This window comes from Ambystoma mexicanum, chromosome 10, assembly GCF_040938575.1.
Source record: "Ambystoma mexicanum isolate Mex_15411 chromosome 10, UKY_AmexF1_1, whole genome shotgun sequence".
Classification (NCBI taxonomy): domain Eukaryota; kingdom Metazoa; phylum Chordata; class Amphibia; order Caudata; family Ambystomatidae; genus Ambystoma; species Ambystoma mexicanum.
This window is the reverse complement of record NC_090932.1, coordinates 1,442,368,173-1,442,395,856: the sequence shown is the minus strand read 5'-3', so window position 1 is coordinate 1,442,395,856 and position 27,684 is coordinate 1,442,368,173. Positions and strand designations below refer to the sequence as shown.

Below are 27,684 nucleotides of genomic sequence, written 5' to 3'. Positions count from 1 at the left end.
GGGCCTTCTCAACGGTCACAGCTGTTAGGGAGAATTCTCAATAAATGGCTGATTCCCCTTACCTAATGAGTCCCTGAGCAGCTTTGCTGGATTCCTAGGGTTTATTTTTTTCACCTGCTAAGAGTGTGAGCCTTATTCCCACTCTTACATGTGTTTTGCTGTGTGTGTTTTCAATTTTGTGTGATCCTGGGCACTGGAGCCTCACCTACTCCAGAGCACCACTTTTTTGTGTGTGGTTCACAGCACCTTCAGTGCAGTGTCACAGGGTTGTCTGTGAGACTTTCCAATGACTCAATTTTTCTGGGGCTGACTACTGTCCCCCAGAAACAGGTAAAGTTGCCATTAACTTTATATAGTCACTTTAAACTGCCGACCCAGTACACCCCATATTACATGGAGTACTGGAAAGGGTCAACTCTTATTCCTTTTTGTCTGTGCCTCTTGGAGCCTTGTTTTGCTCCCTTAACCTTAAGACTTGGCTAGTGGCAGTGGTATCTACCCTAACTTTCCTACCGCGATTATATTATATAAACGTGGTATAGTTCCAGGCTAATATATTAGCCCCGAGCATAAACCCGCTTGACCAAATACATTTTATTTTTGTTCCGGCGGGTTTATTTGCCATTTCTTTTTGTTAAAGTCTTTCTCATGTTTTTCTCTGCGTGCCAAACCGGGGATGATTCCTTTGTTCGCTGTCTTTTCACGGGCTTCTGCACAGTCTACGTAGGCAGGATGTGAGGGAGGGATCTTCAGACCCCTGCCATGGGTTGCCTTAGTAACCCAAGTCACACTCTTGTCTGATTGGCTAAGGGGACTGGCCTTGCCAGGCCAGCCACCTTGCTGTGTGATTGACAGCCAGGCTGTATGAATGGGGGAAAACTGCATAAAAAGCAGGTCTCAGGGACTGGAAGAGCAGAGTCGCCACTGGAACAAAAGAACCAATGAGGAACTGGAAGAAGAGGACCCCTATCACGACTGAACTGCCCGGTGAAGCCCTGCTACAGGTCAGAATCGCGAATCGGACGACAGAGAAGATCCTCTAGGAAACTTCTTCCCTTGAACTGGTAGGACCAACCAGTTCGCCCAAACTACAAGCCAGGACCCCTCCTCTGGTCGAAATCGCTGTACAGAGCTACAGTCGGCCGGATAGCCAGGAAGGTCGGACCCTGCTTGGGTTTTAAGGAGCGCACCTTTTATTTGTGGTTTTGCTCTGCTGCTGGTTTCTTCCCTGGGTGGCGCAGGACCCTCAAGTCTTCCTACTTTGTGTCAGTCCGACAGTCGCTTCAGGAACCGTGAGCCTGCAGGAACCACCAGGAACATTTGCCTCAGCTACAGCTCCCTCTCCGTTTTAAGGTACTGTGCAAATCTGGTTGTGCGTTTTGCTCAGCCACAGTGAAAGTGTTTCAAATCTTTCTCCAATCCGAGCACGTCCTTCTCTTCTCTTTGAACTAACTTTTGTACCAATCAACCTTGTCTGGAATCTGTGCCACAATCCTTACTGCGAACTACATTGAACCTATTATCTAGAGAAAAAGACTTTTGAACCATTGACTTTGGCCCTAAGCCCTTTCTATCCGATTTTAACCTGGTAGTCCCTCTTGATCCCTTGCTCTGATTACTTACCTGTTGGTGTGGTGCCTAATTTCTAATAACTTTGTCTTTCCCTCCCTTTTAAATTGCTGGAGTGCCATTTTGCTCCCACTTGCTTTTGTGAGCTTAACTTGTCTGGAATTTAAGGGAAGTTGTGTGGTGTATTTATGATTGTGATTTCTTACCTTGCTTATAATAGTGAAATGTTATATAACTGTTGAGTAAATAAATATATATTCTTTTACTTAGAATCCTTGAGTCAGTGTTTGCCTGAACCATAGTAATTGCTGTCCTTTGTGTAACTATTTGTACTGCACACTTACTCCTGAGATAAGTCTGGCTGCTCCGCTACTGCTACCACTATAACTGTAGTACAGGCTTGTACCAAAGGTGAAATTGTACTGTCACTTGTAGTCTTAATTGTGTGTAGTGTTTCCAAAGGCTACTGCATATAATTGTACCTAACAACGGCAGGATGTACGAGTAGCCCAGAAAGCCCTAGAAGCCCATCACAGGAGTCGGGCAGCATACGGCATAATACACACTAAACAATATTATTACTCAAAAGGAAATAAGGCTAACCGGCTCCTAGCAGCTAAGTTGAAAAAACAGGTTGGGCGTAACCGCATAGAATCCCTAAAGGACACAGATGGGAGACAGGTCACCTCAGAGGTGGATAAACTTCAAGTAATTGAGAAATTCTTTAAAGAACCCTCGGCCCTCCATCATACTGATTCACACCTGGCCCATGAATTTATACAGGATGCACATTTGTCACAAGTTTCCCGGGAACTTCGGGACCTCCTAGAAGAACCGATTACGCTACAGGAAACGGAAACAGCCATTCGCTCCCTTCCACTAGGAAAGGCCCCGGGACCAGACGGTCTCACGAACAAATTCTATAGAACCTTTAGCGCTGTGCTTTCTCCCTATTTAACAAAGCTTTTTAATGCCATTTGGGGTACTGGTTCAGTATCCGAATCTATGGCGGAATCCGCTACGACTTTGATTTTGAAGCCGGGGAAGAATCCCACGGACTGTGTGTCCTATCGGTCTATTGCTTTGCTGAACACAGACACAAAGTTGTTGAGTAAAATAATAGCTGGCTGACTGGGGGTGATTCTCCCAACACTGATAGAGCAGGATCAAACTGGTTTTAAACGCAATCGCTCAACATATGATAACATCCGTCAGGTGATAAACCGGATTGCTTTGGCCTCAAGGATCCCGGGCAGAGTGTCCCTACTATCCTTAGACGCTCCTAGGGCTTTTGATAGCATGTCCTGGAAATACTTGGAGGCAGTGTTGAAGGGATTTGGCTTTGGTCCCAGTTTCTCGAAGTTGATCCTCTCAAATTTCCAGATTCCCTCGACAAGAGTAAAAATGAATGTGCGCTGGACCCCATTGATTGTTTTGGGTAGAGGCACTAGACAGGGCTGTCCCTTGTCTCCCCTGGTTTTCGCCCTGGCGATGGAGCCTCTAGCCCAACAGATTCGGCTTCACCCTGAAATTCTTGGTTTTGAATATGCGGGACAGTGCCATAAGGTGGCTTTATATGCAGACGATGTGCTGTGTTTCTTAAATGATGCCTCCAGATCTATTCCACCCCTTATGGAGCTGCTGACCTGGTTTGCTATGATTTCCTGATTTCAGGTGAACCCAGCTGAATCAGTGGGAATGGCTAACGGAATCCCCTACTGGGCTGGTAGACATCCAAGCGGCATTCCCCATCCCCTGGTCGTGCAAAGATATCCCTTACTTGGGGATCAATTTTGGCTGGGTGATATTGTATGTAAAATATGTGTTCTGTAAAGCGCTTTGGATTAAGGCGCTATATAAATAACACATCATTATCATTACTACTGAGGGAGGCCAAAGAATAGCTTCGACATTGGGACTCAAGAAATGTCATGGTTGGGTTGGGTTAGCGCAGTCAAGATGACCCTTGTCCCGAAGCTTCTATATGCTTTTCACTCCTTGCCAGTGCTAATTCTCGAAAGTGAGCTCATCGCTATGCAATGGGCAATTTGCCAATTTAAGTGGAGGAAGAAGAAACCTAGAATTCCTTGCAAACTCATTACTAGGGGGAGGTTGCTGAGTGGCGTGGGCCTCCCCTCGATTTCACACTACTACAGGGCAGATCAGGTTGCTGCAATGCTAACTTGGGGGAATTCATTGGAACCCCCTAAATGGCAGGAGATTGAGCAAGCAGCGGCCCCATTCCTGCTAGCTTATCTCCCGTTCCTCCCTAAAGAGGCTCGGAGATACCGAGGTGAGATATTGCCCACAATGCTAACAATGCTGCAGAGCTGGGATAAGACATGTACACAGAGAGGAATCACATCAGGCCTGGGTCCATTGTCACCCATCACCCAGAACCCAGCGTTTACTCCAGGTCTGTGTCCTAGTTCATTCCAATGCTGCAGTCCAGATGTACCCCTGAGATTGAGAGATCTATATGTAAATCAGGAATCCCTGACGTTTCTAGAGTGCAAGGAGAAGTTTGGAGTGCCTGAATCTGAACGCTTTATGTATATACAGCTTCAGCACTGGTTGACTAACAGGGATACCCGTCTGGGCACCTCTAGAATCCCGATAGGCATAGAACTCAAATTTCTTGAGGGTCAGCAGTCTCACAAGCTAGCCACCTGCTACAGACTCCTAGAAAATATCCCAGTGGGGGGAAAAGCTCCCTTATATGGTGGCCTGGGAGAGGGAATTGGGCTTAGAAATCCCGGAGAAGTCATGGCAAAGGATATGGTAGAGAGCCCAGAAGAGCTCCAGATGTACGGTAGTGAAGGAGAATGCTATTAAGATTTGTTTTCGGTGGTACTTACCCCCAAACAGGCTACATGGAATGAATCCTGACTATCCAGATACATGCTGGCATGTCTGTGGCGAGTGGGGAGACCTAGCGCATATGTGGTGGCACTGTTCAGTCATACTAATGTTCTGGTTGGAGGTCCGATCCAAAATCAAGGAAAGCACTGGCTCCCTGCTTCCCATGGATCCACGGGTCCTGATACTGGGGGACGTGCCAGAGGACGGGTCCTTCTCGATGTCAGGTCACAGAGCAGCCCTAATCACCCAGTTGCTTATAGCTGCTAGAATTACAAGGGCTTGCTTTTGTAAATCCGTAGAGGGACCACACATATTATATTGGTGGGTGAAGGTGTGGGAGTTATTGGGTCTTGAAAAGCTTACGGCCATGCTAGAGGGGAAGCTCTCGAAATTCACATGGACTTGGAGCCCACTCGTGGACTTTGTTTCAGAAAGAGAGCAAATGTTCTTCCAGCCGACACTAATGAAATATTTTATGAATCCTTGATGTGGACAATGTGAATCTTTAGCCTGCCGACTTTCGTTTTTTTTTTTTTCTTTTTCTCCTTTCTCTCTTCTTTCTTCTCCTTCCTCTATGGTCTATCTCTTTCCCCCTTCTAGTGGCTTTTCGGTCAAGTTGACTTCCCCCTCCTATCTCTTATCCATGAATGAAGTTATGGATGGTCTTGATATGTTTAATGAATTCGGGTGACAAAATGTAAATGGTGGGGGAAAGGAATTTTGCTGTATTGTGAGGCGTTATGTATTCTTCTGCCACTTGTTGGTTTATATGTTCTGAAAATTTAATAAAAATATTTTTTTTTGAAAAGCGTGGAACGAGAAACCGTCAGCCACCCATGCCAAAGTACAAGCCTGTCTGGTTCCCAAAGACATAGATATCTGACTTAATTCCTTCCGAGCCATCTACTTGTTAGGGAGAATTCTCATTTATGGCCAATTTCCCTCAGCTAGTGAGTCCCCCAGCAGCTTTGCTGGACTTCTGGAGTTTATTGTTTTCCACTTGGTAAGAGTGTGAGCTTTTCCCCCACTCTTACCTGTGTTTTGCCAGGTGTATTTCTTTGTTTTTGTGATTGTGGACTCTGAAGTACACCACTTCAGTAGCCCCCTTCTTTTGTGTGTCACACAGAACCTTCAGTGCCGTGGCACTGGGTTGTCTTTGAGACTTCCCCGACTCCATTTCTGAGGCTGACTACAGTCCCCCAGAAAAGGGTTAAGTTACCATTAACTTTGCTTAGTCAATCTAACACAGATCCAGTACACCCCATCTTCCATGGAGTACTGGAAAGGGTTAATTCATATCCCTTTTTATCTGTACCTCCTAGAGCATTGTTTTGCTCTTTTAACATTTAGACTTGGCTAGTGGCAGTGGTATCTACCCTAACTTTTCTACCGCGATTATATTAGATAAACATGGTATTGTTCTTGGCTATTATATTAGCCTCGAACATAAACCCGCTTGACCAAATTGTCTTTCTTTTGGCTCTGGTTGGGTTTATTCGCCATGTTTTTTTGTTAAAGTCCTTCTTGTGTTTTACTTTGCGCGGCAAACTAGGTTTGTCTTCTTTGTTCACCGTCTTTTGGCGGGCTTCTGCACAGAAGCCCTCCACCAGGCGCCTGGGTGTCTAGGTGGGCTCAATGTGAGGGAGGGGTGTAGTCACCCCCTGCACAGGGTATCCTAGGAAACCCAAGTCGCACTTTGCCATGATTGGCTGAGGTGGTTGTCCAGACTGGACAACCCCCCTGCTGGGTGATTGACAGCCAGGCTGTGTGAATGGTGGTTTTGCACATAAAAGGCAGGTCTCTTGGGCTAGAAGTGAGAGAGTCGCCACTAGAACTACAAGGAACCGAAGAGAAGCGGAGAGAACGACGACTGCTGCAACTACCCCGTCCCGGTGAAGCCCTGCTGCAGTCCTGAGCTATCTACCCTTCAATGATTAAGAGAAGATCCAGTCCGGAGTCTTCTTCCCTTGAGCCTGGTGGGGATAACCAGCTCATCTTCCACAGCCAGAGGATCCTCTTCCTTGGTCGAAATCGCTGCACACTGCTGTAGTGGTCCGGATAGCCATTTGAAGAGCTTTTCCTGTTTTTAAGGAGCGCACCTTTTATTCGTTGTCGCTGCTGCCGGCTTCATCCCTGTGTGGTGCAGACCCCCTTCAGACGGCGTCCTTCACAACGAAGCTCCAGGAATCGTGGGTCTGCGGGAAACCAACAGGAACAACTGCCAGGGCTCCAGCTGCACCATTGGAATAAGGTACTGTGTTCTGCTTGAGGAAACCGGGTGAACCCCTTTTCTTCATCTCCAAAGCTTGCCCTTGTCTTCCCTCCTTCTTATAAGTTTTGCTTCCGAACAGTGACAATATCGAAGTACTCTTGGCTACGTTGAATCGTGAACTGGCTGTGTGATCTTCGGCAGCAGGCCTCCGGTGTCACTTGACCCTGGCTTCGGCCCTTTGACTCTTGAACTCCTGTCTCTGAGTGTTTCTCGATTCTGTCTGCCTAACCAAAATATTGCCTGTGATTTTTGCCTCCAACTCCCTCTGGTATCTCAGGAGCTAAGTGTGTTTTTGCCCCGGTAGCATTTCATGTCACAGATACGCGTTTGTTTAGTAGACCGAACTGTCAAAAAGTGATCGCAATCGTATTTGCGGTAACGTGTTTTGTTCGTAACACTGGTTCATTGAAACACAGGATACTTACCTTGAGACATACTGTACAAAGTGAATTGGTTAGTTGTAATATATTTGACATGTGGTTTGTATTTAAGTTTAATAGAAGTGTTGTGTTTATAACAGATGGTATAAAAATAAATGAACTTATATTTTTCTACCTGAAACCTTGAGTCAGTGTTTGCTTGAGTCACAGTAATTGTGGTCCCTTAGTGTAATCTCTGCTACTGCTCACATACTCTTGAGATAAGCCTGGCTGCTCCGCCACTGCTACCACTCTGACATAGTAGTACAGGCTTGTACCAAAGGTAAAACTTGTATTGCCACCTGTAGTCTTAATTGTGTGTAGTGGTCCCTAAGGGCACTGCACAGGATTCTGCCCAACTCTACTCAATACCAAAAAGATCTAAAAGACGTAGTCAATTCATTTCCCGATGTATGATCAGAAAAACCAGGAAGAGTAAAAGGTACATACCAGTATATTAATACACCTAAAAGTAACGTGGTACACTTAAAACCATATCGACTCCCAGAAGCCCGTAAACAGATAGTGATTGAGGAAGTCAACCAACTGTTGAAAGCCAACATGATTGAGCCCTCCTCAAGCCCCTCGTCCTCTCCTATTGTGTTGGTCACTAAACATGACCGTTCCTGGAGATTCTGTAGAGACTTCCGTCAACCTAATGGCAGATCGAACTTAGATGCCTATCCCATGCCATGCATCGACAACCTAATTGATAAATTCGGAGCAGCCACCTTTCTATCTACCGTAGATTTAACAAGGGGTACTGGCAAGTTCCCGTATGTGGACCAGATAAGGAAAATACTGTTTTCAACGCTGCTAGGATTATTCCAATTTAAAGTCCTCCCTTTCGGCCTACACGGTGCGCCAGCCACTTTCCAACACCTCAAGGATCAAATCCTAGAACTCCATTCTGATTTCTGCAGAGCTTATATTGACGATGTCGTCATTCATATTAAGACTTGGGAGGAACATCTCTTCCATCTTTATACCATCATGAAAGTCCTTAGAAACGCTGGCCTAACAGCTAATCACGCTAAATGCAGATTAGCCCAATCAGCAGTAGGAAACAAAACCTCAAAATGAGAAACCTCAAAATGAGAAGGTAAAAGTCGTCTTAGATACACCAACTCCCAAGACCAAAAGAGATCTTAGAGCTTTTCTCAGGTTAATAGGATATTACCGAAGGTTTATCCCCAACTTTTCAGACAAAACAACCCAGCTGACAGATAAACGACAGAATGCCGAACCCTAGAAATTTCATCGGAATGACGAGGATGAGATATGTTATAACACCTTGAAGCAGACACTGTGTCAGAACCCAATCCTAAAGGTAAGGATTTTTGTCTTACAGACAGATGCCTCCCTTACAGGGTTAGGAGCCGTCCTGGCCCAGGTTTGCGATGGATTGGAACATCCCATATTATTCAACAGCCGCAAGCTGTTCCCACGTGAACAAAATTGCTCTGTGTTGGAACTGGAGGCCCGGGCCATCACGTGGGCCATTGTCCCTCTTATGTACACCTATTGGGATGAAAGTTCACACGTTACAGACCACTCAACCCTAGTTTGGATTAGCCAACGCAAAGACTCCAAAACTCACGTCATGAAATGGTTTCTAGACCTACAAACCTATTGTTTCACTGTGGAACACTGAAATAGAAAAGACCAGGGAAATGTAGATTTTCTTTCCCGGTTCCCCTGTGAAACAAATGTGGCTATATCACATGGAGGAAGGGTATGTGAGAAACCTGAAGGTGTTCCTTAGCTGGTACCCGGGGATCTGTCAACAAGGTGGCCAGGACACGGCCATCGCTATTTGATCCAGTTCCTGGGGCTGGACCATTGAGGGACAATCACCTGGATGGGGGTCGTGGGTGGAACACCGACGGGTGAGACGCAGATCCCCCTTCGTTCAACAACTTTTCCCCATCCAACTACGTAGGATATTCCAAAACACTGTCCCCCCTTCTGACACAAACACTTTTGCACAACATGAAAAAGACAATGGACTAACACCCGAGCCGCTTACCTGACATGTCCCAATACAAGGGTCAGGCAAAGTCAGTCATTTGCCTGACCAGAATCACACAGACCTGACGGCCCTTTCCCTTCCCCACAGGGATGAAAGCAGGAGCACAAGAGCACAAAACGAGCAAGGCAGACCACACAACATGAGAGCTAACTCAGCACGGCAGTTCAAGAGGAGGAGCAAGACGGTGCATACCGGGGGGGGGTGACAAGGAGAGAAGCAACTTTGCCCTTTCCGAGACAGGGCAGTGAAACCTCCATGTAAGGAATCCTAAGACTGCGAACAATAGCCAGCGTGTTTTGCAGCAGATGTCAATGGTACACAAGACCCTCCTCCGCCGATTACCAAGCCGGGTCGAAACGCTTGTCTCAGTGGTACCAACCTTGACTCCAAAGAGAAAGAAAGCCAAGCGGTTCATCAAAGCCGGTAAATCGAGGGGAGAGCCGATAAGAAACCAAACTGTGTTGAACAAAACAGCAAGCGGCTAATAGAAGAAAGTACAAAGAACTGTTAATACGAGAGGGGAAAAGCAGCGACTGAGGAGTCAGGCACCACGTGGGTGCTCACTCTGGAAACTCTGGGCGATTACCCTATTGTTGAAACTACTGTTACCAGAAGGCATTGCAAAAGTTGAGAAAGAGGTCAAAGTGGACATACAGGGGGTCTAGTAAAATCCTTTGTATAGTTGAAAGTCTTTGGCCGGCAAATGATTGTAAAGCTAAGGGAAGTGACTCCTGCATGGTAAGAAAGTGAACCTGATGGAGGGATGCCAATGAAAAGGGGGCGAAGCCTAAAAGTCCTGATGAACAGTGTGTTGACAAAAGTAAACCCAAAGGAAGGATGTCCACAGTGAACTATTTAAAAAAGACATTCAGATTAGTGAATTCCATAAGCGACGTTGATTTGGAAAGCCATAGTGAACCCAAGGGAGGGAGGCTAACATCGAGAAGGATCTGAGCCTGGAAGAGGGGGATCCAGGGGTGAAAAGGCATCACTCAACATGCAACTAGAAAGGAACTTTTGTTTATTAATTTTGGAATACATCAGGTCCTCCGAGGCATGAGACTTTCTGTAGAAAAGAGACTTAACCACTGAAGGTTCTGATACCTGAGAGCAGAACTGTAGTCTCACGCTGGGAAAGCTGGAGCGTGTGCTGTTCTCCAGAGTCCCACCTTGTCCCATGCTAGAAAACGTAGGGAAGGGAGATCCAGACTACTGCATCCCGACATATTTGTTATCACTTTTTTCTTTCCTGTGAATCCTATCCCACACCCTTTTGTATTTAGTTGTAAGCATTAGCAATAGGTTTATCTTAGTTTAGGCCATAGTACTGCCTTATTATTATTTGATGGTCGTAGCTTGCTCCCATCTTAGATTTAGGTTTAGATCAGGTGTTTTTCCAACCCGCATATACAGTTTAATAAACACCCTTGAACTGTGATCACTTGTGTCTGTCTTTACTGTTGCCAGCATAAGTTTCTTACAGAATGCTTAAGCTTCTCCGGGTACACACTATTCTTGTGCCCACCAGTAATTTAATTTGTAATCATAGAGTACAAGTGTGTGTGGAGTCTTTTCCTGTTGTGATATAAGTAACCTGCCAAGTGAATTTTTTTTTTGTTTATTGTATTTTAGCCATACATGAAAACAGAAAAAAAACAGAATTATAACTTTTAACCCATAAAAATAGAGTTCTCCAAGAATTAAAAAAAAACCCTAAACATTGTTAGCATAACTAAACAGCAATGCTGCTGAGTACAAACAATTGCTAAAATAACAGCACGATATATGATATAATAATGTTGCCTTAATGAAAACTTGATCATACAAAATACTGGAAAAAAACACTTGAAACTATTTTACATCTTAACATCAGAAAAAAGGCGAAGGAAAAAGAAGGGGGAAGGGAAAGGAAAAAATAAGAAAAATGTAAACAATCAAAACAATTTGCATAAGGAGGAGAAAATAACAGAAGTAGAGAAAAGAAAATAGACAACCCCATGTGGGCTGTTCAAGTCAGTAAAAGTTCATTACACCAAATCACCTCTGAAAGGGCTTTACGATAACCTGCTCCCCCTAACTGCAAGTCCTTAGGAACAGCCACAACATCGGCAGTCAGGGAGGTTTCATTTCTTAATGACAATCTATCCCAAAAGATATCAGAGTTCAACCATCGTACATCATATAAAAATCTCTGAAATCTAGCTACTCTCAGGATCAAGCTACCTGGGCAATTGGACAATAGATGTTGAAGTGTCTGACTTTCTTTTTCATCGCATTTATCACAGATGGCGCAAGGATATTCTTCCTTATTTCTAATAGAAAGAATTTCTAAGGTTGGAAGCAAGTTCACGCTAAACCTCTGGAATTCTGATCTGGCATCTGGATCAGAAGATTTGTTAAGATATGGAGGCAAGAATGATCTAGGTTTATCCCCGAGTGTATGCAACGCTGATACCTTTGCCAACCTCATTTTAGAAATTGTCCGTATCCAATCCATTCGTTTAATCCATCCTTTAACTTTATCTGGATTTTGGACAAGGAGATCAGAGGTTCAATCTGAATTAGCCAAGATTTCGTTGCACTTTAAACTGAGATTGGCCAAAAAACCATTGTCAGCTCTTTGCAATGATAGGGCAACATCCTCATAGAGGGAATCCTTCAGAGGATCAAGGATTAACCTGAACATGGACAACCACCTCCATTCCATCCAGGCCATGTGAGAGGTTAGTCCGAGTTCGTACCTGAGGCACGCGATAGGGACGCAATTCGGCAGAATCAGAGGGCCTCAATTTTATCTCAATCAATGTTTATAGATAGAGGATTCAACTCTAGGCCAAAAACAATAAAGGGGACCACTTTAACTATATAAAACCTCACCAAAGGCTGAATGGAGAATTTACAAAATTTGAGGCAGATACTTTTAATTTGGGATCCGAAATTAATGACCTTATGGTCAATGGATGACAGGAGATGGTATTTTGTCGGGAAGGCTTTCACTATAGCACCTAGATAGGTAACCTCAGGGGCAGTATCAATTGGCCGATCTTCTATTTCCCATGAGTAGGACTTAATTACCTTCTTATAGTGTTAAAAATGAACACTGTAGATTTAGTTGGATTCATTTTTAGGTAATTTTGTTTAGCGCAATCCGCAAGTGCGGTCAATAAACACTGCAGCCCGACTGGGGAGTGGTCCAATACCACTACATCGTCAGCATAGGCCAACCAGTTAATTTTGTTGTTTCCAATCCTTGGGGAGATTAAACCGGTCTCTTGCAACCATTGGGATAGGTCAGAAATATACAATATAAAAAGAAAAGGCGCAATCAGGCAGCCCTGGCGCACACCCCTTTCAATCTTTATTGGGGCTGAGAGAAGGCCAGATCCCGAGAGCTTGACTCGCATTATAGAGTTCTAATGGAGTTCAATCAGAATAGATAGTAAATTAGACGGGACACCCCAGGCATTCAATTCCTTCCATAGAAGATTTTTGTTGATCGTATCGAATGCCTGGGAGAGGTCTATCCATGCACCAAAAAGGGGAGTGCCACCGTTCACAAAGGATTTACCACTAACACAATTTAAGACTAGCCCATTTAAAGATGTACATAGGCCCCTCCTGAAGCCTGTTTGTTGTTTTGGTATAATGCCTTTGGATTTTGCCCAGGTCTCCAGTTCACCCAATATTAGTCGCACAAAGATTTACTGTCGGCATCTAAGAGGGAGATGGAATGATCGCTTGATTCAGCTAGTCAATCCCCCCTTTTGTGGATCGGGATTACAACTGATGATCTCCAAGAGTCAGGAATTTTCTTTGTTGACATTATTTTGTCAAAGAGGATTTTTAACACCTTTGCCCAGACCGCTGGGTTCTTTTTTAAAATAGTATTACTCAGAACATTAGGTCCAACCGCCCTGGAGGAAGATGATTTATTGATCACATTTTCAATGTCCTCACAGGAGACAGCAAAGGCCCATTTACCGGACACTACAGTTTTGGACACCACCGTTACTGAAGGGCCATAGACCTCGGAAAAGTGGTTAATCCATATCTGTTCCTGAATGATGGTATCCTGATTCTGAGTAGAGGAATTGTTCGTAGAGCCTAGCATAGCCCAGATTTTTAAAGAATGTCTCAGACACAGCACGCTAAACATTCTTTCCCAATCATGCTGGAGTAACATGTGCCTGTGCGAATGAATTCAGTTTCTATGCTGATTATTTAGACTTCTAAGTTGTTCATCATATTCCTTTTTATTGTAAGGCCGCTTTTTGAATCGAGCCGTTTGTTGTCACTTAAGCTTCTTCCTTTCTTGGATTTGAACATCAAATGAATGTTTATGCGCCACTTGTTTTTGAGCAGAATTATTTTCAGGGTTCAGCAGGAAAAAACGTTTTTTCTGCTTGAATATACTTTCTGATGAAGTATTAAAGGCTGCTTTGGATTTTTGTTTTGCCAAATTTTGGCCAGGCAGACTCCAGGTCTATATACAGTCCTCAAACGACATGCAGTCAGCACTGGGCTGGACTCTACCATACAACATTAGCATCAGCCAGGCCTCTCTGGGTATCATGTGACTTTAAAAGCCCTTGGTCCTACATTTTCAAAGTTAGTCAGGGTGATCAGATGTCAAATCTAGCTGGCTGATGTCTACAAACCTCTTGAGACTACAATGATAATTGAATGACAACTGCAACAGGGCCATCCTTTTGAACAATCACATTTGTAAGTGCATCCCACAGGTAATGTCATTTCAGTTAGCAAGCCAGCACTAGAAGCACTATGGGAGGCATGGAAAAGGTTGAATCACTGTTGAACACAACATGTGGCCACTTTCAATAGCACAGTTGTTCCAGATAAGGATTTCAATGTGGAGAGTTACTCTCAAATTCCATTAGAAGAATTCACCTTTTGTTTACATTTGCAGGTGAGATTACGTACTGAGCGCAAATGGCAGCTATCAAGAAGCACTAATACTTCACGTCAATAATTAATTGTATACAGTTAATAACATCTTGGTAACTTTCAGAGCACTTGCTGCCATAGCCTTAAGCACTTTACAAAAACAGATTGCCCAACACAATACTGCCCATTTCTTTACCTCAATATGATGAAAGGGCATGATTCAAACCTGTGACCAGCCGGTAGTGACCACTTAACTCAGGGATCATTTTAAGAGCATAAAAGGCTGAGTTAACCTTTTTAGATTTCAACTTGTAACCATCTCTGAAGCGTGAGCACTGAAGTAGGCACACCTACTAAACAGCAATCTTGCTAGCAAGTTCAAATTAGTGATTTTGAAGCTTTGCCTAAAGGTACCCATTAAAACACCATAAGAGGTTTCACTATAAACTATAAGCACACTTACCAAGTAAGCAATCATGCTAGCAAATTCCAATTAGACTTTTCTTTGCTTCGTCTGTAGATACCCAACCCTTTACACACCATAACAGTCTTGAATAAAGACCATATCATTGTCACTTACTTGTTCCATGCACTTCTTCTCCAGTAAAACGGATGTTAAAGGCATAGGTGGGATCACCTCCACTGGCCAGTTTAACGCAAAGCTGAGATGATGGGACAGATGCAAGCTGTCTGGCTGCCTGGCAGAAGTAGGAATTCTCTGAACAACGAATTTCACCTAATCAAGGAAATGAAACAAAATAATGACAAAGCATAAGCAGCACGGAAGCCTAGAGGCATAGCAAAAATGTAACTCACACAATACCATACCGCCCTTCCAATGGAGAACTGGGACTTTGACACAAAATAAACTTCTCCAACATCAACCACGAGGTAGAATGCATCTCTTCTGAGAAACGATTTGGGATCACTTCACAAATAAATACATTTGTGCATGCAATATGTGGTTGGCACAATTTGTACTTGTTACAGAATCCAAACAACATGCACATGTTTATTCACAGATATTTGCATATGCACCCTACACAATGTGAGTGACAAATGTCCCAGATTCAAATAAAAAATAAATCACCAAGTGCAAGTGTCTTGAAGTAAACCTTTAATGAGTAGGTGAAAACTGAACAATTATAGTTTAACATGTCTTCCTGAAACTGGTGTCAAACTTTCGGGGCAGAAAATCACTTTCAAAGGAAATGCATTAAAAAATACTTTATCCTGATTATTTGCTCCGGTGCCAAATCTGACTTAACTTACGTCATTTTGGAACAAGGGGAAAAGTACTCAAGGAGCAAGTGGACTGATATTCCTTTGTGAATTAGGGTACTCCATCAATGTTTGTCTCTTTCATTTGCATTGCTTGACAAATGCCACTCCTACCACATCTCAAGCTGGTTTTAATGGAGGCAGCTATGGCTGAGAGATCAAAAGACGACTCAAACCAACATAGAACTTCATAACAGACTTTATTCTGCACAACTAAAGCAGGGATTAGGTTTTGACTGATCCCCACATGAACACAATGATCGCTCTGATTCACTTCAGGACCATGTGTCCTCAGTTTTTCCCACTCTCTCCACTTCAAGACTGTCTTCTTGGCAGGCAAAAGTGTCACATATAAACGGCTCAACATTTCCATAAAAAGGCACAGATACAGAAAGAAGCTACTGAAACTAAATGGATGGTAGCCACAAGAATGACTTGGACCAGAGGACATGTTATCAAAGGGTTTTGTTTAACTTAAAAGAAAATGCCTTCTAGCCCTATTGCTAAAAGGGGGGTTCCCTTCGTAACATAAGGTGCTCATCAGTACTGAAAATGCTAAAAATGGTCGTCTGTTCAAACCCATCCTCCAAACTAGCCCTACTACTTTTATATTATATTTTAAAACTATGCAGAGTGTCCTGCCTTCAAAGTTGTTCACCTCGATCTCTCTTAGGGTTTCCAGGAATCCCTCCTGGTTTTGGATCCAATGCTTATCCATAGAAACCAATTCTCCTGAGTTTAACAATTCTTGACCATTTTGTCAAAGGTCCAAAAATGTCTCAAGTTTACAAAATAAAGTCTCAAGTTCCTGAAAAGATCAAATGTCTAAGCTGTTGTAGGTGGAGGGATACCTCCTGAATCCCTCTCCACTAGGTTAATGTCTTGGTTGCCTGTGTGTTCCCCTTCAATTTCTTCTACACATGCCCTATTGGACGCCTCTGGCTCCCTTGGGTTTCTAGGTTCCAATGTCTCACTTAACTCCCAGGGGTATTGGTAACCCCTCTTTACATTGTGAGAAACCTGAGGGTATTCTCCCAGTAAGACCTCGAGAATCCCTTATTAAGGTGGCCAGGACACAGCCATTGCTGTTGGATCCAGTTCCTGGGGGTGGACAAGTGCGGGACGATCACCTGGGTTGGGGAACCTAGGGTTACCCCAGGTGAGATGCGGTACCATCACGGGGAGGATGGTTAGGAGAATGAAGTCTCTGAAACTTTTATAACCTATTTCTGCTCATCATCTCTTCCACCCATTGAATGTTCTTTACCCCAAGGTAAAGCCAACAATCCATTCACATCTGGTAAATTTGTTACGAACCACAACTCCCAGACTCCTGCTTTCATTGGTTTTTACCTGTATAACCCCAGACATTCTTTTCCACATTCCTCTAGTTATTTTGTCCCAAACATCTACTCTATTCGTGTTAGGCGCTACCGCTCCCTTAATCCCGCTGGTTTATTTCACGGTCCCAGTTATTCCCATCTGCTTCAAGAACCCTACCAATCCCGTCCCTCTGATTGTCACTTTCTGAGCTCCCAGGCTGCTTTGACAACTCCCTTTGACAACTCACTACCATTCCCACAATCCTCCATTTCAGTTCACGATAAGAACGCCAGTAATTCTTGTTTTTCTTGAAAACCCTCCAAAACGTACCCTTCCGAGATCAGTTGAAACCCAAATATGAAAGACATAATTCCATGTGACACCTCTTTCCCTTCCAACCCTGTAGGATACTTTGACACTCCAACCCCCCGCCCCACATTCCGACACAAACACCTTTACACACCTAAGACAAAAGGACTAATGTAAGCCCTGTCTACTTGACATGTCCCAACCCCAGCATCAGGCAAAGACAGGTCATTAACTAGAATCACACACACCTGATGGCCCTTTCCTTTCCCCACAGGGATAAAAGGTCGACTAAGAGAGCACAGTAGGAGCAAGGCGAGCAGGTCAAAGAGCACAACGGCACAGCTACGCAGGCGTGGCAGTTCAAGCGAAGGAGAAAGGCGGCAGGATTTGAGAGGGTGGTGATGAGAGAAATGACCTTGCCACTTTCGTCTGAAACCTGCAGAACCTTTGCTAAGAGAGCCTAAGACTGCAAACAATAGTCCAAGTGTCTTGCAGCAGATGTCAACGATACACAGGGAAAGCCTACGCCGAGAAGCAGCAGCAAGGGAAGCTCCCGCGACCGTGGTACCAGCCTTGGCTCCAATGAAGAGGATAGCCAAGCGGTTCATCACAGCCAGTGAGTCGAGGGGAGAGCCGATAAGAACTGGGCTGTGTTAATTGATAATCACAAAGTGGCAAGTTTAAACCAAGTTTGAAGAACTGTAAAGTATTAAGGGGAGACCAGCTGCAGAGGGAAACCGGCACCCCGTGGGTGCTAACTCAAGAGACTCTGGTCGATCCCCATCGGAGAGTACTACAGATACCAGCAGGCCATAAGAGAGCCATTGGAACAGGTCGAAGTGGTCATACTGAGGGTCAAGAAAAATCCCTGTACAATCGAGAGACTTTGATCTACAAACTAAGTGAAGGAAACCAGGGAAGCAAATCCCACGAGGGGCAAAGCTTGAAGTCCAGAGAAAGTGTGTCGACAGCCGTGAACGTGGCAGCGGGATGTTCATATGAACTGTTTAAAAAGACATTGAGAGGGGGCGTGGCTTGGAGGCGCCGCGACTGGCATGTCTCCTTAGGAGCTCCTGGCAGCTGCGGTGCACCGGACGGCATATCGCCGGCCCATCGCCCTGTTTCTTCCTGGAATTGGTTGAAGCTACGTCGGAATGTCTGGGGCAGACACCCCCTGACGAACCTTGCTAATGGAGGGTGTTTTTGCCATTTCCGAGGCTCTTCTAGCCGTGGACTTGGACCATTCATGGGGGAAAATGGCAGCCTCTGCAGAGAAACGCGTGCCCCAACAGGGGGGATGGGCAAGCGTATTATAATGGCCCACAGCACCCAACTCCGCTCCCCTCCAACGGAGCTAATCCTGGCAGCGAGGAAGCAAGCTGATCCCACCCAACCCGCTGACCTGTCTACTCCTTCTCCCACCCTGCAGAACCCCCGTCTGTGAGGTGACGCACCACCGTATGAAGCTGCGCACCGTGATGGGGCCCTTAACTCCTGCCTCCGGCTGCTCTGGACCCCAGCCTCCCGCAATCCCCAAAGCACCGCTTATCTGCGCCTTCGGCTGCCTCAGCTCTCCTGAGAGAAAGCCAAGGATCCGGCGGAGCGCGAGGAGTCCCGCTCCCTCCACAATGGACCCACAGAAGCGAGATCAGAGGGGAGCGGAGGGGGTGGGGGCTTAGCCTGGACCTTCATTCGCCCTCACACTGGTGGCGGCCCTCCCACGCACCCTTTCAATTTCTTCTAAGCATCATCCACTTGCGTGACCCCCAAGCCCCTCGGCCAACTACATCACCTGTGCCGCAAGAGACCGGGGGCCACAAAGATTACCCTGCACCAGGGGGCCTGCGCAAGATCTCGCCACACCACACGCAGCCCCGACTGGTCTGGGGTTGCATAGGCAGCAAACGCACAGAGCTGGGCCAGACCTAAAAATCACTGCCACGCATCCCAAGAGCGGGTCCCCCCGCACCCACCCAGTAAACAACCCCTCGCAGAGGAGTCTGCCCCATGGACTGCTGGGGAGCGCTGCCGGCAACCCCTTGTAGCTGGTAGATGCCGGGTGTGCAAGCCCACGCACCCCACCCAACCTTCGCCCTCCGGAGCTCGCTCCCCCCATCACAGAAGAAAGAAACTTACACACGCCCACCCTGCCGAGCTGCCCCTGCACCACTAAGTCAAAGAGGGAAGCACCAGCAGCGGCCTGTGGCTCGGGGACCCCGTAAACCCGGCAACCGGAGTAGCACCCCCTTGCCGTCCCCAACTCCCACCTGTTGCTCTCTTCCACAACAACAGCAGACTTAAGCGAAGGCCCCTGAGGGTGCAAGTCACGAGCGACCATCCACGGACACCCACCACCACGCTACCACACCTCACCTGCGGGAATATGGCGAAAAGCAGGAAAGCTTCCAAGCAAGTGGACATTGCAACCCTAATGACGGAGCAGCTAGAGAAAAAGCAAAGAAGGGGGACCCGCTAGGAGAGCTATCCGCTGGTAGCAGCCCTTCAATGGAGGCTCCAGACTCAACGCAATCAGCCACCAAATCAGACCTGAGGGACCTGCTATCCGCCCTGACAAGGGAGATTCAGAAGGGCACCGAGGAGGTCACACAGAAAATTAACTCCCTTGACAAGTGGGTCGTGGCAGTTGAATCCCGAGCGGCCGAGATTGAGACCGACCTCTGAACAGAAATTCGAATGGGAGAAGGGACAGGATAGAATAACAGCGCTGGAGGCGAGATGCGAGGCACTTGAGGCGAAACAAGAGGACGGGGAAAACAGATTGCGGCAAAACAATATCCGCCTCTGCGGAATCCCATCCTCAATCCCAGACGCAGAGCTGAAAAGCTATGTCTCGGAACTGTTCAGATTTATCATCACCCTTCCGGACGAGGCCCAATTGGAGCTGGATCGAGTACACAGAACGATCCCGAGACGAGCATCCCCCTCCCCACCGCATGTCCTCGTTAGGGTGCACTTCTACCAGATCAAGGAGGGCATTATGTGGGAGGCCAGAGCGATGCACCAAATTACCTTCCAAGGCTCCACAATTCTACTTTATCAGGACTTAGCCAACGCTACACTCCAGAAGCGGAAAACGCTCAAGGTGCTGACGGAATGGCTCCGGGAACGGAAAGTCCCATACCACTGGGGCTTCCCAACGTCTGTGATATTCGCTTGGGAGGGAGCCAACCGGGAGATCCACTCTCTAATGGAAGCAGAAAAATTCATGGGGATCAGAAGCGGCACGGAGGAGTCGGACGCCGAAGAAGCAGCCCGAAAGGCACCCGGGAAGCAACCGGGAACATCCTGGTCCAGAGTACGCTGAGGGCGCATGATCCGAGGCCGCCCCCAACAAGACGCTCAAACCAGCCTAACCAGCATCTGCATAGCATCAGTAACAAGCTGGGGGTGGGGTCCTGTGTTGGGACCTGATGCCCTTGCTGGGGCTCCTGCCCGGGTCGCGATTTAGAGATCAGGAGGAGAAGGCCCATGAGGAGTGGAGGAGCACAGGGACCTGAATAGGATTAACAAAGTAACAGGCCCCAGGGGTCCCTGAACTCTCGAAACACCTATCCCTGTGCACCGATTCTGTCTTGCTACGCCACACCGCAGCTTACGTGTTGGACCCGGATGGCCAGTTAATAGGTGCACTAGCACTGCCAGTTACCCTGTTTAGGAGGATTTCTCTCCTGCTAGGTTTGTTGGGGGAAGGGGGAGGAGGGGGAGGAAAAGTACTAGAGAGCATGGGAAGGGGTTCATCTCCTGCCCCATATCTGCAGATAGCCACACAACACAGTTTACCAACAGCAAAGAGTGCCCTTGTGCAACACAGACAATAAGCCGCCACTCACATGGTCCATATCAGCCCCAGGTCTGCCTGGCTCGAAGCCACGTGAATCGCCACCCCTGCCCAGGGTGACTGACACTCATAATATTGTAATCCTCACCTGGAATGCGCAGGGCCTTAACTCCCCAAGAAAGCGCAGGTCTGTGGAGCATAGACTGGGGCAACTGGCAGGAGACACAGTCCTTCTTCAAGAGACCCACCTATTGCGAACTGATGAAAGCCGAATCAGATTTAAACGGTTCAAGAAGGCCTTTTTTGCATCCTCCGGGGAGAAAATACGAGGGGTAGCAATTCTCCTTAGTGATAGAGTCACCCTAACTAAGATCATGGTCAAAAGGGACCCAGGGGGCAGGTTCCTACTGCTGAATGGGCTATTTGTGGAGCAACCCATCACTATCGTGGCACTGTACTGCCCGAACTACGTCCAGAACAAATTCCTCACTGACCTAATACCAAGTATCCTAACATTCATAGAGGGATTCCTACTCATAGGAGGAGATTTCAAACTAGTACCCAACCCCCAAATAGATAAAACAACCCTGGCACCCACCAGTTCCGACTTTACGCATGCGCTGTCGTTGGCCAAGCACCTATGGGAAACCGACACGATTGAAGCATGGAGACTGGGCAACAGGAGCGCAAGGGACTACACCCACTACTCCGGAGAACACAGAGGTTTCTCGCGAATTGACCTACTGCTAACCTTTAGCGGCCTGTTCCCCTGCTTAGACAAAATTGAGATCCACACACGCATGATCTCAGATCACGCCCCAATCTCCGCCAGCCTCAGCATCTTGGGCCAGATAAACCACCCACAGCGACAATGGAAATTACACGATTCCATACTGCTAGACGACAGCATTAGAAGGGAGATTGGGGAATCCATTGGGAACTACTTTAAAGAAAATGCACCCGCGGACACATCCATAGGGGTTACCTGGGACGGCATGAAGGCCGTGGTCAGGTGCTCCTTCATTAGCGCTGGGGCAGAACAAAGGTGGGTGGCAAATATCGCGGCAGCCAAGTTTGAAAAGGAGGTGAGGTTCTGGGAGGCAGAGTTAATATCCCATTGCTCTAGGAAAACAGAAAGGGGCCTCAAAAAAGATCCACTGGGCTGACCGCACGGCCAAATCGATGGCCTTCACCAAACAATTCTATTACAGCAAGGGAAACAAAGCAAACAAGATACTTGCATATAAACTTAAAGCCCAGAGCCGGAATAACATCTCGAGGCTCATAGGAGCCAACGGCAAGGCTAAATACACTGAGCCAGATTAAATGGAGGAGCTAGTGAACCACCACAGAGCAATTATGACAGGGCAGCCCATGCCAATTCTAGACCTACCCAGTTACCTTAGCCCCACCCACCCGCAAATGAAATCCTTGCCAGCACAACTAGAATCCCCAATCACCCCGGAAGAGATAACCGAAGCCATCAAATCATTAAAGAACACAGCCCCGGGCCTGGATGGCTTTACAGCAAAATTCTACAAAACGTAAACAAACATCCTGGTCCCTCATCTGATGGCCCTATTCAATTCCTTCCTAACTACAGGAACTGTCACAGACTCCATGGCGGAATCCCTTACAGTGCTTATACACAAACCAGGGAGGGATCCCGAACTTGCCTCTTCCTATCGACCAATAGCCCTGATGAACAATGATGGGAAAATATACTCAAAGGTGCTGGTGGGCAGGCTGGGGGCGATCCTTCCAGATATAATTGATCGGGATCAAACAGGATTTTTCCCAGGGCGAGGGACACACGACAATATATGGTGCACAATCAACATAATTGAAAGCACCCACAAGACGGAGGGAGGGAATGGCCGTAATATCGTTAGATGCCCACAAGGCCGAGTGGACTGGGGCTACATCCGAAAGGTGCTGGGTCATTTTGGGTTCGGACCAAACTTCACCAAATGGGCTATGGCTAATTACCAACACCCCACTACACAATTGCGGGTCAACGGCAACAAATTCGAAAAAATAAAAATTAACAGAGGCACCCGGCAGGGATGCCCTCTCTCCCCCTAATCTATGCTCTCTCCATGGAGCCCTTTGCAGCCAGAATACGGCAGAATCCAAGCATAAAGGGACTAAGGGTGGGAGACCACGAATACAAAATCGCCCTCTACGCGGATGACGTCCCCGCAACCATAACCGACCTAAACTGCTCCCTTGGCCCCATCTGGAGGGAAATCGAGGACTTCGGCGTGGTTTCCGGGTTCAGGATTAACTTAGATAAATCAGCGGCCCTCCCAATAAACCTCTCCAAACAACAAAGAGCGGCCCTCAACCATACATTACCGATCCCCTGGTCTGCAAAATCCATTTAGGGTGCATCTTCCCGGGGACCCCTCCCGCCTATACCTAGACAACTTCCCACAGCTGTTCAGGGACTTCCGGGGCGATCTGAAGGACTGGGGGACTCAGGAAATTTTGTGGTTTGGGCGCATCACCACCATAAAAATGAACCTGATCCCCAGGCTCCTGTATCACTGCGCTGCCCTCCCAGTCCACATCCTAAAACCCGAGTTGCTTTCCCTGCAGAAGAAAATACAGGAATTTGTCTGGGGGGAGGGCCAGAATAGCCAAAAGAATCATGACCCGTGAGAAGGCTCTGGGAGGGCTGGGAGTCTCCGACGAAGCGAGATACGCTCACGCAGCCCAACTCTCGCATGCATACACCTGGTCCCAACCATCGGGCCAGCCACTCTGGAAACAACTAGAAGAACCCTGGTGCCCAGTCCCGCTGGCTTATCTGCCACACCTCCCACCTATAAAATCCCAGAGCAAGAGAGGTCCCCTCTCAGCAACCAGAATAATCATGAAAAGCTGGAGGGCAGCATCGCGGAAATGGGGCCTCCGGGGAACATTAGGCCCATTAACCCCCATTTGAAATAACTATGGGTTCTCCCCGGGTATCTCGGCGAGAAGCTTCGAATCATGGAAGGTAGGGGGATTACAAAGGAAAGGATCGCAGACTTTTGGAGGGCGGCCTCCCCTTAACTTTCGAGAGATGCAAGGAAAAGTTTGGGGTGGAAGAATCAGAGAGGTTCCACTACGCCCAACACCGGCATTGGTTATCACACAAAGAGATCAGGGAAAAGGGATCCAGGGATCTAACAGTGCTGGAGCTCTCGCTTCTGTCTCCCCCCTCCAAAGACAGCTCGATGCTACACCGCCTACTAAACAGAACCGATCCCTCTAAAAAAGAAATATATATGCTAGACTGGAAGAGAGATCTGGGCAGAGAGTTAGACGTGGAGGAATGGGGGAAAATATGGGCCAGACTCCCTAAAAGCACGCAATGCATCTCGAACAAAGAAGGTGGCTATAAGCTTTTCTACAGGCACTCCATCACCCCAGAACAACTACACAAAGCCAAACCTGAAATCCCAGCAAGCTGCTGGCGTGGATGCAAAGAGCGGGGCACACTGTTCCACATGTTATGGTCCAGCCCGAAGGCCGAAAGGTACTGGAGGGAGGTGGTGGGTCACAAACCTGATCTAACTGGGATCACCTTCCCCTGGGACCCCGGAACAATACTCCTGGGAGAGAGGGAGGGGGGGGAATTCCCGCTTGCTGGCCACGTCCCACACTTGTGCATCCACCTGCTCCTAGCAGCAAAAGAAGTATTAGCCCGGCTCTGGAAAAACACAGAGGGCCCATCAATTCACCTATGGTGGTCAAAATGTTGGGAGAACGTTGTTGCTGAGAAGGTTACAGCAATGCGCATGGGCCGCCTGAACAATTTTCTAAATGTGTGGGCCCCATTTATGGACAATGCCGATAAATACCCAGCTCTCACCAAAAGACCACCCATCACACGCTGGATCTTATCTGGTTTGGTTTATGAACGCGGCCCAACATGAGATGGAGGGCTCTAGGCCTTGACACCTGTGGGGGACATGCAGTTCTGTTTCACTGTACTGTTTGAATTGTGCTCTCCGAGCTGCATCTGGACCTGTAATAAACTGCGTTACTTCCTGCTTGGTGTACGCTACTTTTTGGATTACTTATGTGTTCCAGTGTTTACATGTCTTTGGAGGACCACCGATACGCTAGCTTCAGAGCACAGTGATAAAGTCTAATAACGAAATACACCCCAACAAAGCTGAAAGATCTCTAACCGCTAACAAAGTCCACAACCTTAAATGTATAAGTTATAATGAAGCCAAAAAAACAAATGGAAACATTACTGCTTTGCTTTGGACTGCCTCATTTATGTGATAGAATTTTCCAGTATGTTCAAGTATTAACTACTATACAATTAAAAACAAATAAAAGAATGCTGAAATGTGCATGGGGGAGAATCATCTGAAGTTCCTGGAAAAACTCTGTCTGCTCTGGACCTGTCTCCTGCAGTTCTGTGGCTACTGATATTTGCAGATGATGCAGTACTGATTTCTATCACCTTGACAGAGGTAAGGTAACAGCTTAAGTTCTTCACCATATTCTGCAAGAATAATTGCCTTGTACTAAACCACTGAAGGATGGAATCTACGGTATTTAAAACACAAGGGAAAAAACTGCTGAAATTAAACTTGGGAATTGATGGGTCGCCTATTGAACAACTAAAGACATTGGACTATCTGGGCTTAAGGTTCATGGATACGGAAACTGGACTCAGCAAGTCGAGAAATCTAATTTAACCTTAACCAGATATAGCATCCGGGCGCTACACAAAAAAAGAAAACGAACACTAACGGAAACAAGACAACAGAGACCAGAGGAAAGGAGAGCAAAGAGTAAAAACTCCCCTAAGCAAATAGTTGAGTCTTCAGGCCTTTCCTGAAGACAAGATGATCTTTTTTCTGTTTGCAAATTGTCTGGAAGCTTATTCCAGGCTTGTGCCAACAAGACCGGAAAGGAGCAACCATTTCCCCTGCTTCTCTTAAAGAAAGGCATGACTGAGCCATGTGCGTCTGAGGACCTTAAGTGGTGGATAGGTTTATACACAACCAATTTCTCACTCAGATAAGAAGGCGCATTTCCGAGCAAGCATTTTTGACCCAAGGTGAGTATCTTAAATTGAACTCTGGCAGCAACAGGAAGCCAATGGAGTTCTCTACGGGCAATATTACAAACAACTCGCAATGCATCATTTTGGATCTTTTGTAACTTGCCCAGACATTCCTTGCTGGCCCCACCAAGCAACGAATGACAATAATCAAGTCTGGACAATACGATGGCCTGAACTAACTTCTCACAGTTTGAGTGACTCGGGGGCTGATCTGCCTCAGATAGTAATTAGAGTTTTTGATCACATTAAGTGAATCTTCGATGTAAACACTGAGGGTTTTGACTTTACTAACCACGGCACTATGATCTCCATTTATACTAAAACTCTTATAGGCAGGGCTCAGCCTATCTCTGGCGTGTTTTGAGCCGTAGATCATTAGTTCAGTTTTGGCTGCATTTAAGCATAACCAGTTTGAGTTCATCCAGTCTTCAATAAACTGGTAGATTTTATTTAGGTTTTCTTGGTCCACTTCATGGTTTCCACTGAGTTCCATAGACAACTGAAAATCATTAATGTAATTTGTGAAGAAAACCCCCAGTGTCTCTAGCTCAGCGCATAAGGGCTTGATGTAAATGTTAAAAATGGACAGGGACAAACAGGCCCCCTGGTGTACCCCACAGCTAATGGGGGCAGTATCAGAAAATAAATCTCCCCAACAAACTCTTGAGTTATGGCCATGGAAGAAAGAATCCATGCATTTCCTGGCTTTCTCTGAGTAGTGTCCAACGTGAGTCAACGTATTTAAGAGTCACCCATGATCCAGTAGGTCGAAAGCTTTCGATAGATCGAAAAGAATGAGCAGTCTCGACCCACTCCTTTCAAGGGTAGTTAGCATATGGGTACGGAGATCTAGAAGGGTGCTCTCTGTGCCATGAGCCGAACGAAACCCTGACTGCTTCTTATGGAGAAGACCCATGTTCTCCACATATTGCTGGATCTGAGTAGTAGCCATTTTATCAATTATTTTTAAAAGAAATGAGCTGTTAGGGATAGGCCTAAGGTTCGAGCAGTCCCTTGGGTTTAACCCTGTTTTTTTAGTATCGGGTTAACTACTACCTCCTTGATGACTGAAGGAACAATACTATGCGCAAATTAATCTCCTAAAAAAGGGCACAAATAATTCCCTGTTCTCCAAGATGATTTTGGAAGGGAGAAGATCTCCAGAACAGCTGGTTGGATAAACGCTTCCCAGCAGCTCCACTACATCACTATTTGATACTGGGCTGAAGTCAAAAGAAACCAGAGACTCCCGGCATTGCTCCCTGCCCGTGGTGGTAGGGGGTTGAGATGAAGTCTAATTATCCAAGTCTTTACAGATTATTGCCTGTGCAAGGCTAATTTTACGCTCAAAGGCATCCTGCACATGGATACAGTCGTCTCTGCCTGGCTTAAAAGCTTGGTCCAAGATGCTGGGCTTTTCCCAGTTCTTGAACAGTTTGAATAACTCTTTGGTTTCATTCCCAGCTTTAGTTATTAGTTCATTATAACAGTTTTTCTTCGCCTCCAGAATCTTAAGTCTATAAGCCTTCACAATGAATTTCTAGGCATCTTTACTTGCCTGGGGTTTCTCCTTGAGACAATGGCGCTCTGCCTGTCTCTTTGTCTGTTTAAGTTGGGTTAAATCTGGAGTGAACCAACTTTGATGATTAGGGCGATCTTACATTTTTCTAGATTTGAGAGACACGTAATTATTTTAAAAAAAACATCCAAGTGCGAATTGTAACTCTTTACTAAATCATTGCGGAGGTTCTGGTCAGACGTTTGAGACATGAATTCCCAGTTTGCCAGTTCCAGAGATTACATTTTTTGAAAACATGAGACTAGAGAACATGGAAA

At 46.4% G+C, this 27,684-nt stretch overlaps 1 protein-coding gene across 8 annotated transcripts in view; it reads right to left on the bottom strand.

Annotated features, from left to right (window-relative positions):
- HECTD4 (HECT domain E3 ubiquitin protein ligase 4) overlaps positions 1-27,684 on the bottom strand; it is a 4,298,785-nt gene that overhangs the window by 290,160 nt on the left and 3,980,941 nt on the right. For all 8 annotated transcript variants that reach the window (XM_069619495.1, XM_069619492.1, XM_069619493.1 and 5 more), the window contains one exon: positions 14,640-14,795. In XM_069619495.1, the coding sequence (XP_069475596.1) occupies positions 14,640-14,795 (156 nt within the window). The remainder of the gene's footprint in view (positions 1-14,639; positions 14,796-27,684) is intronic.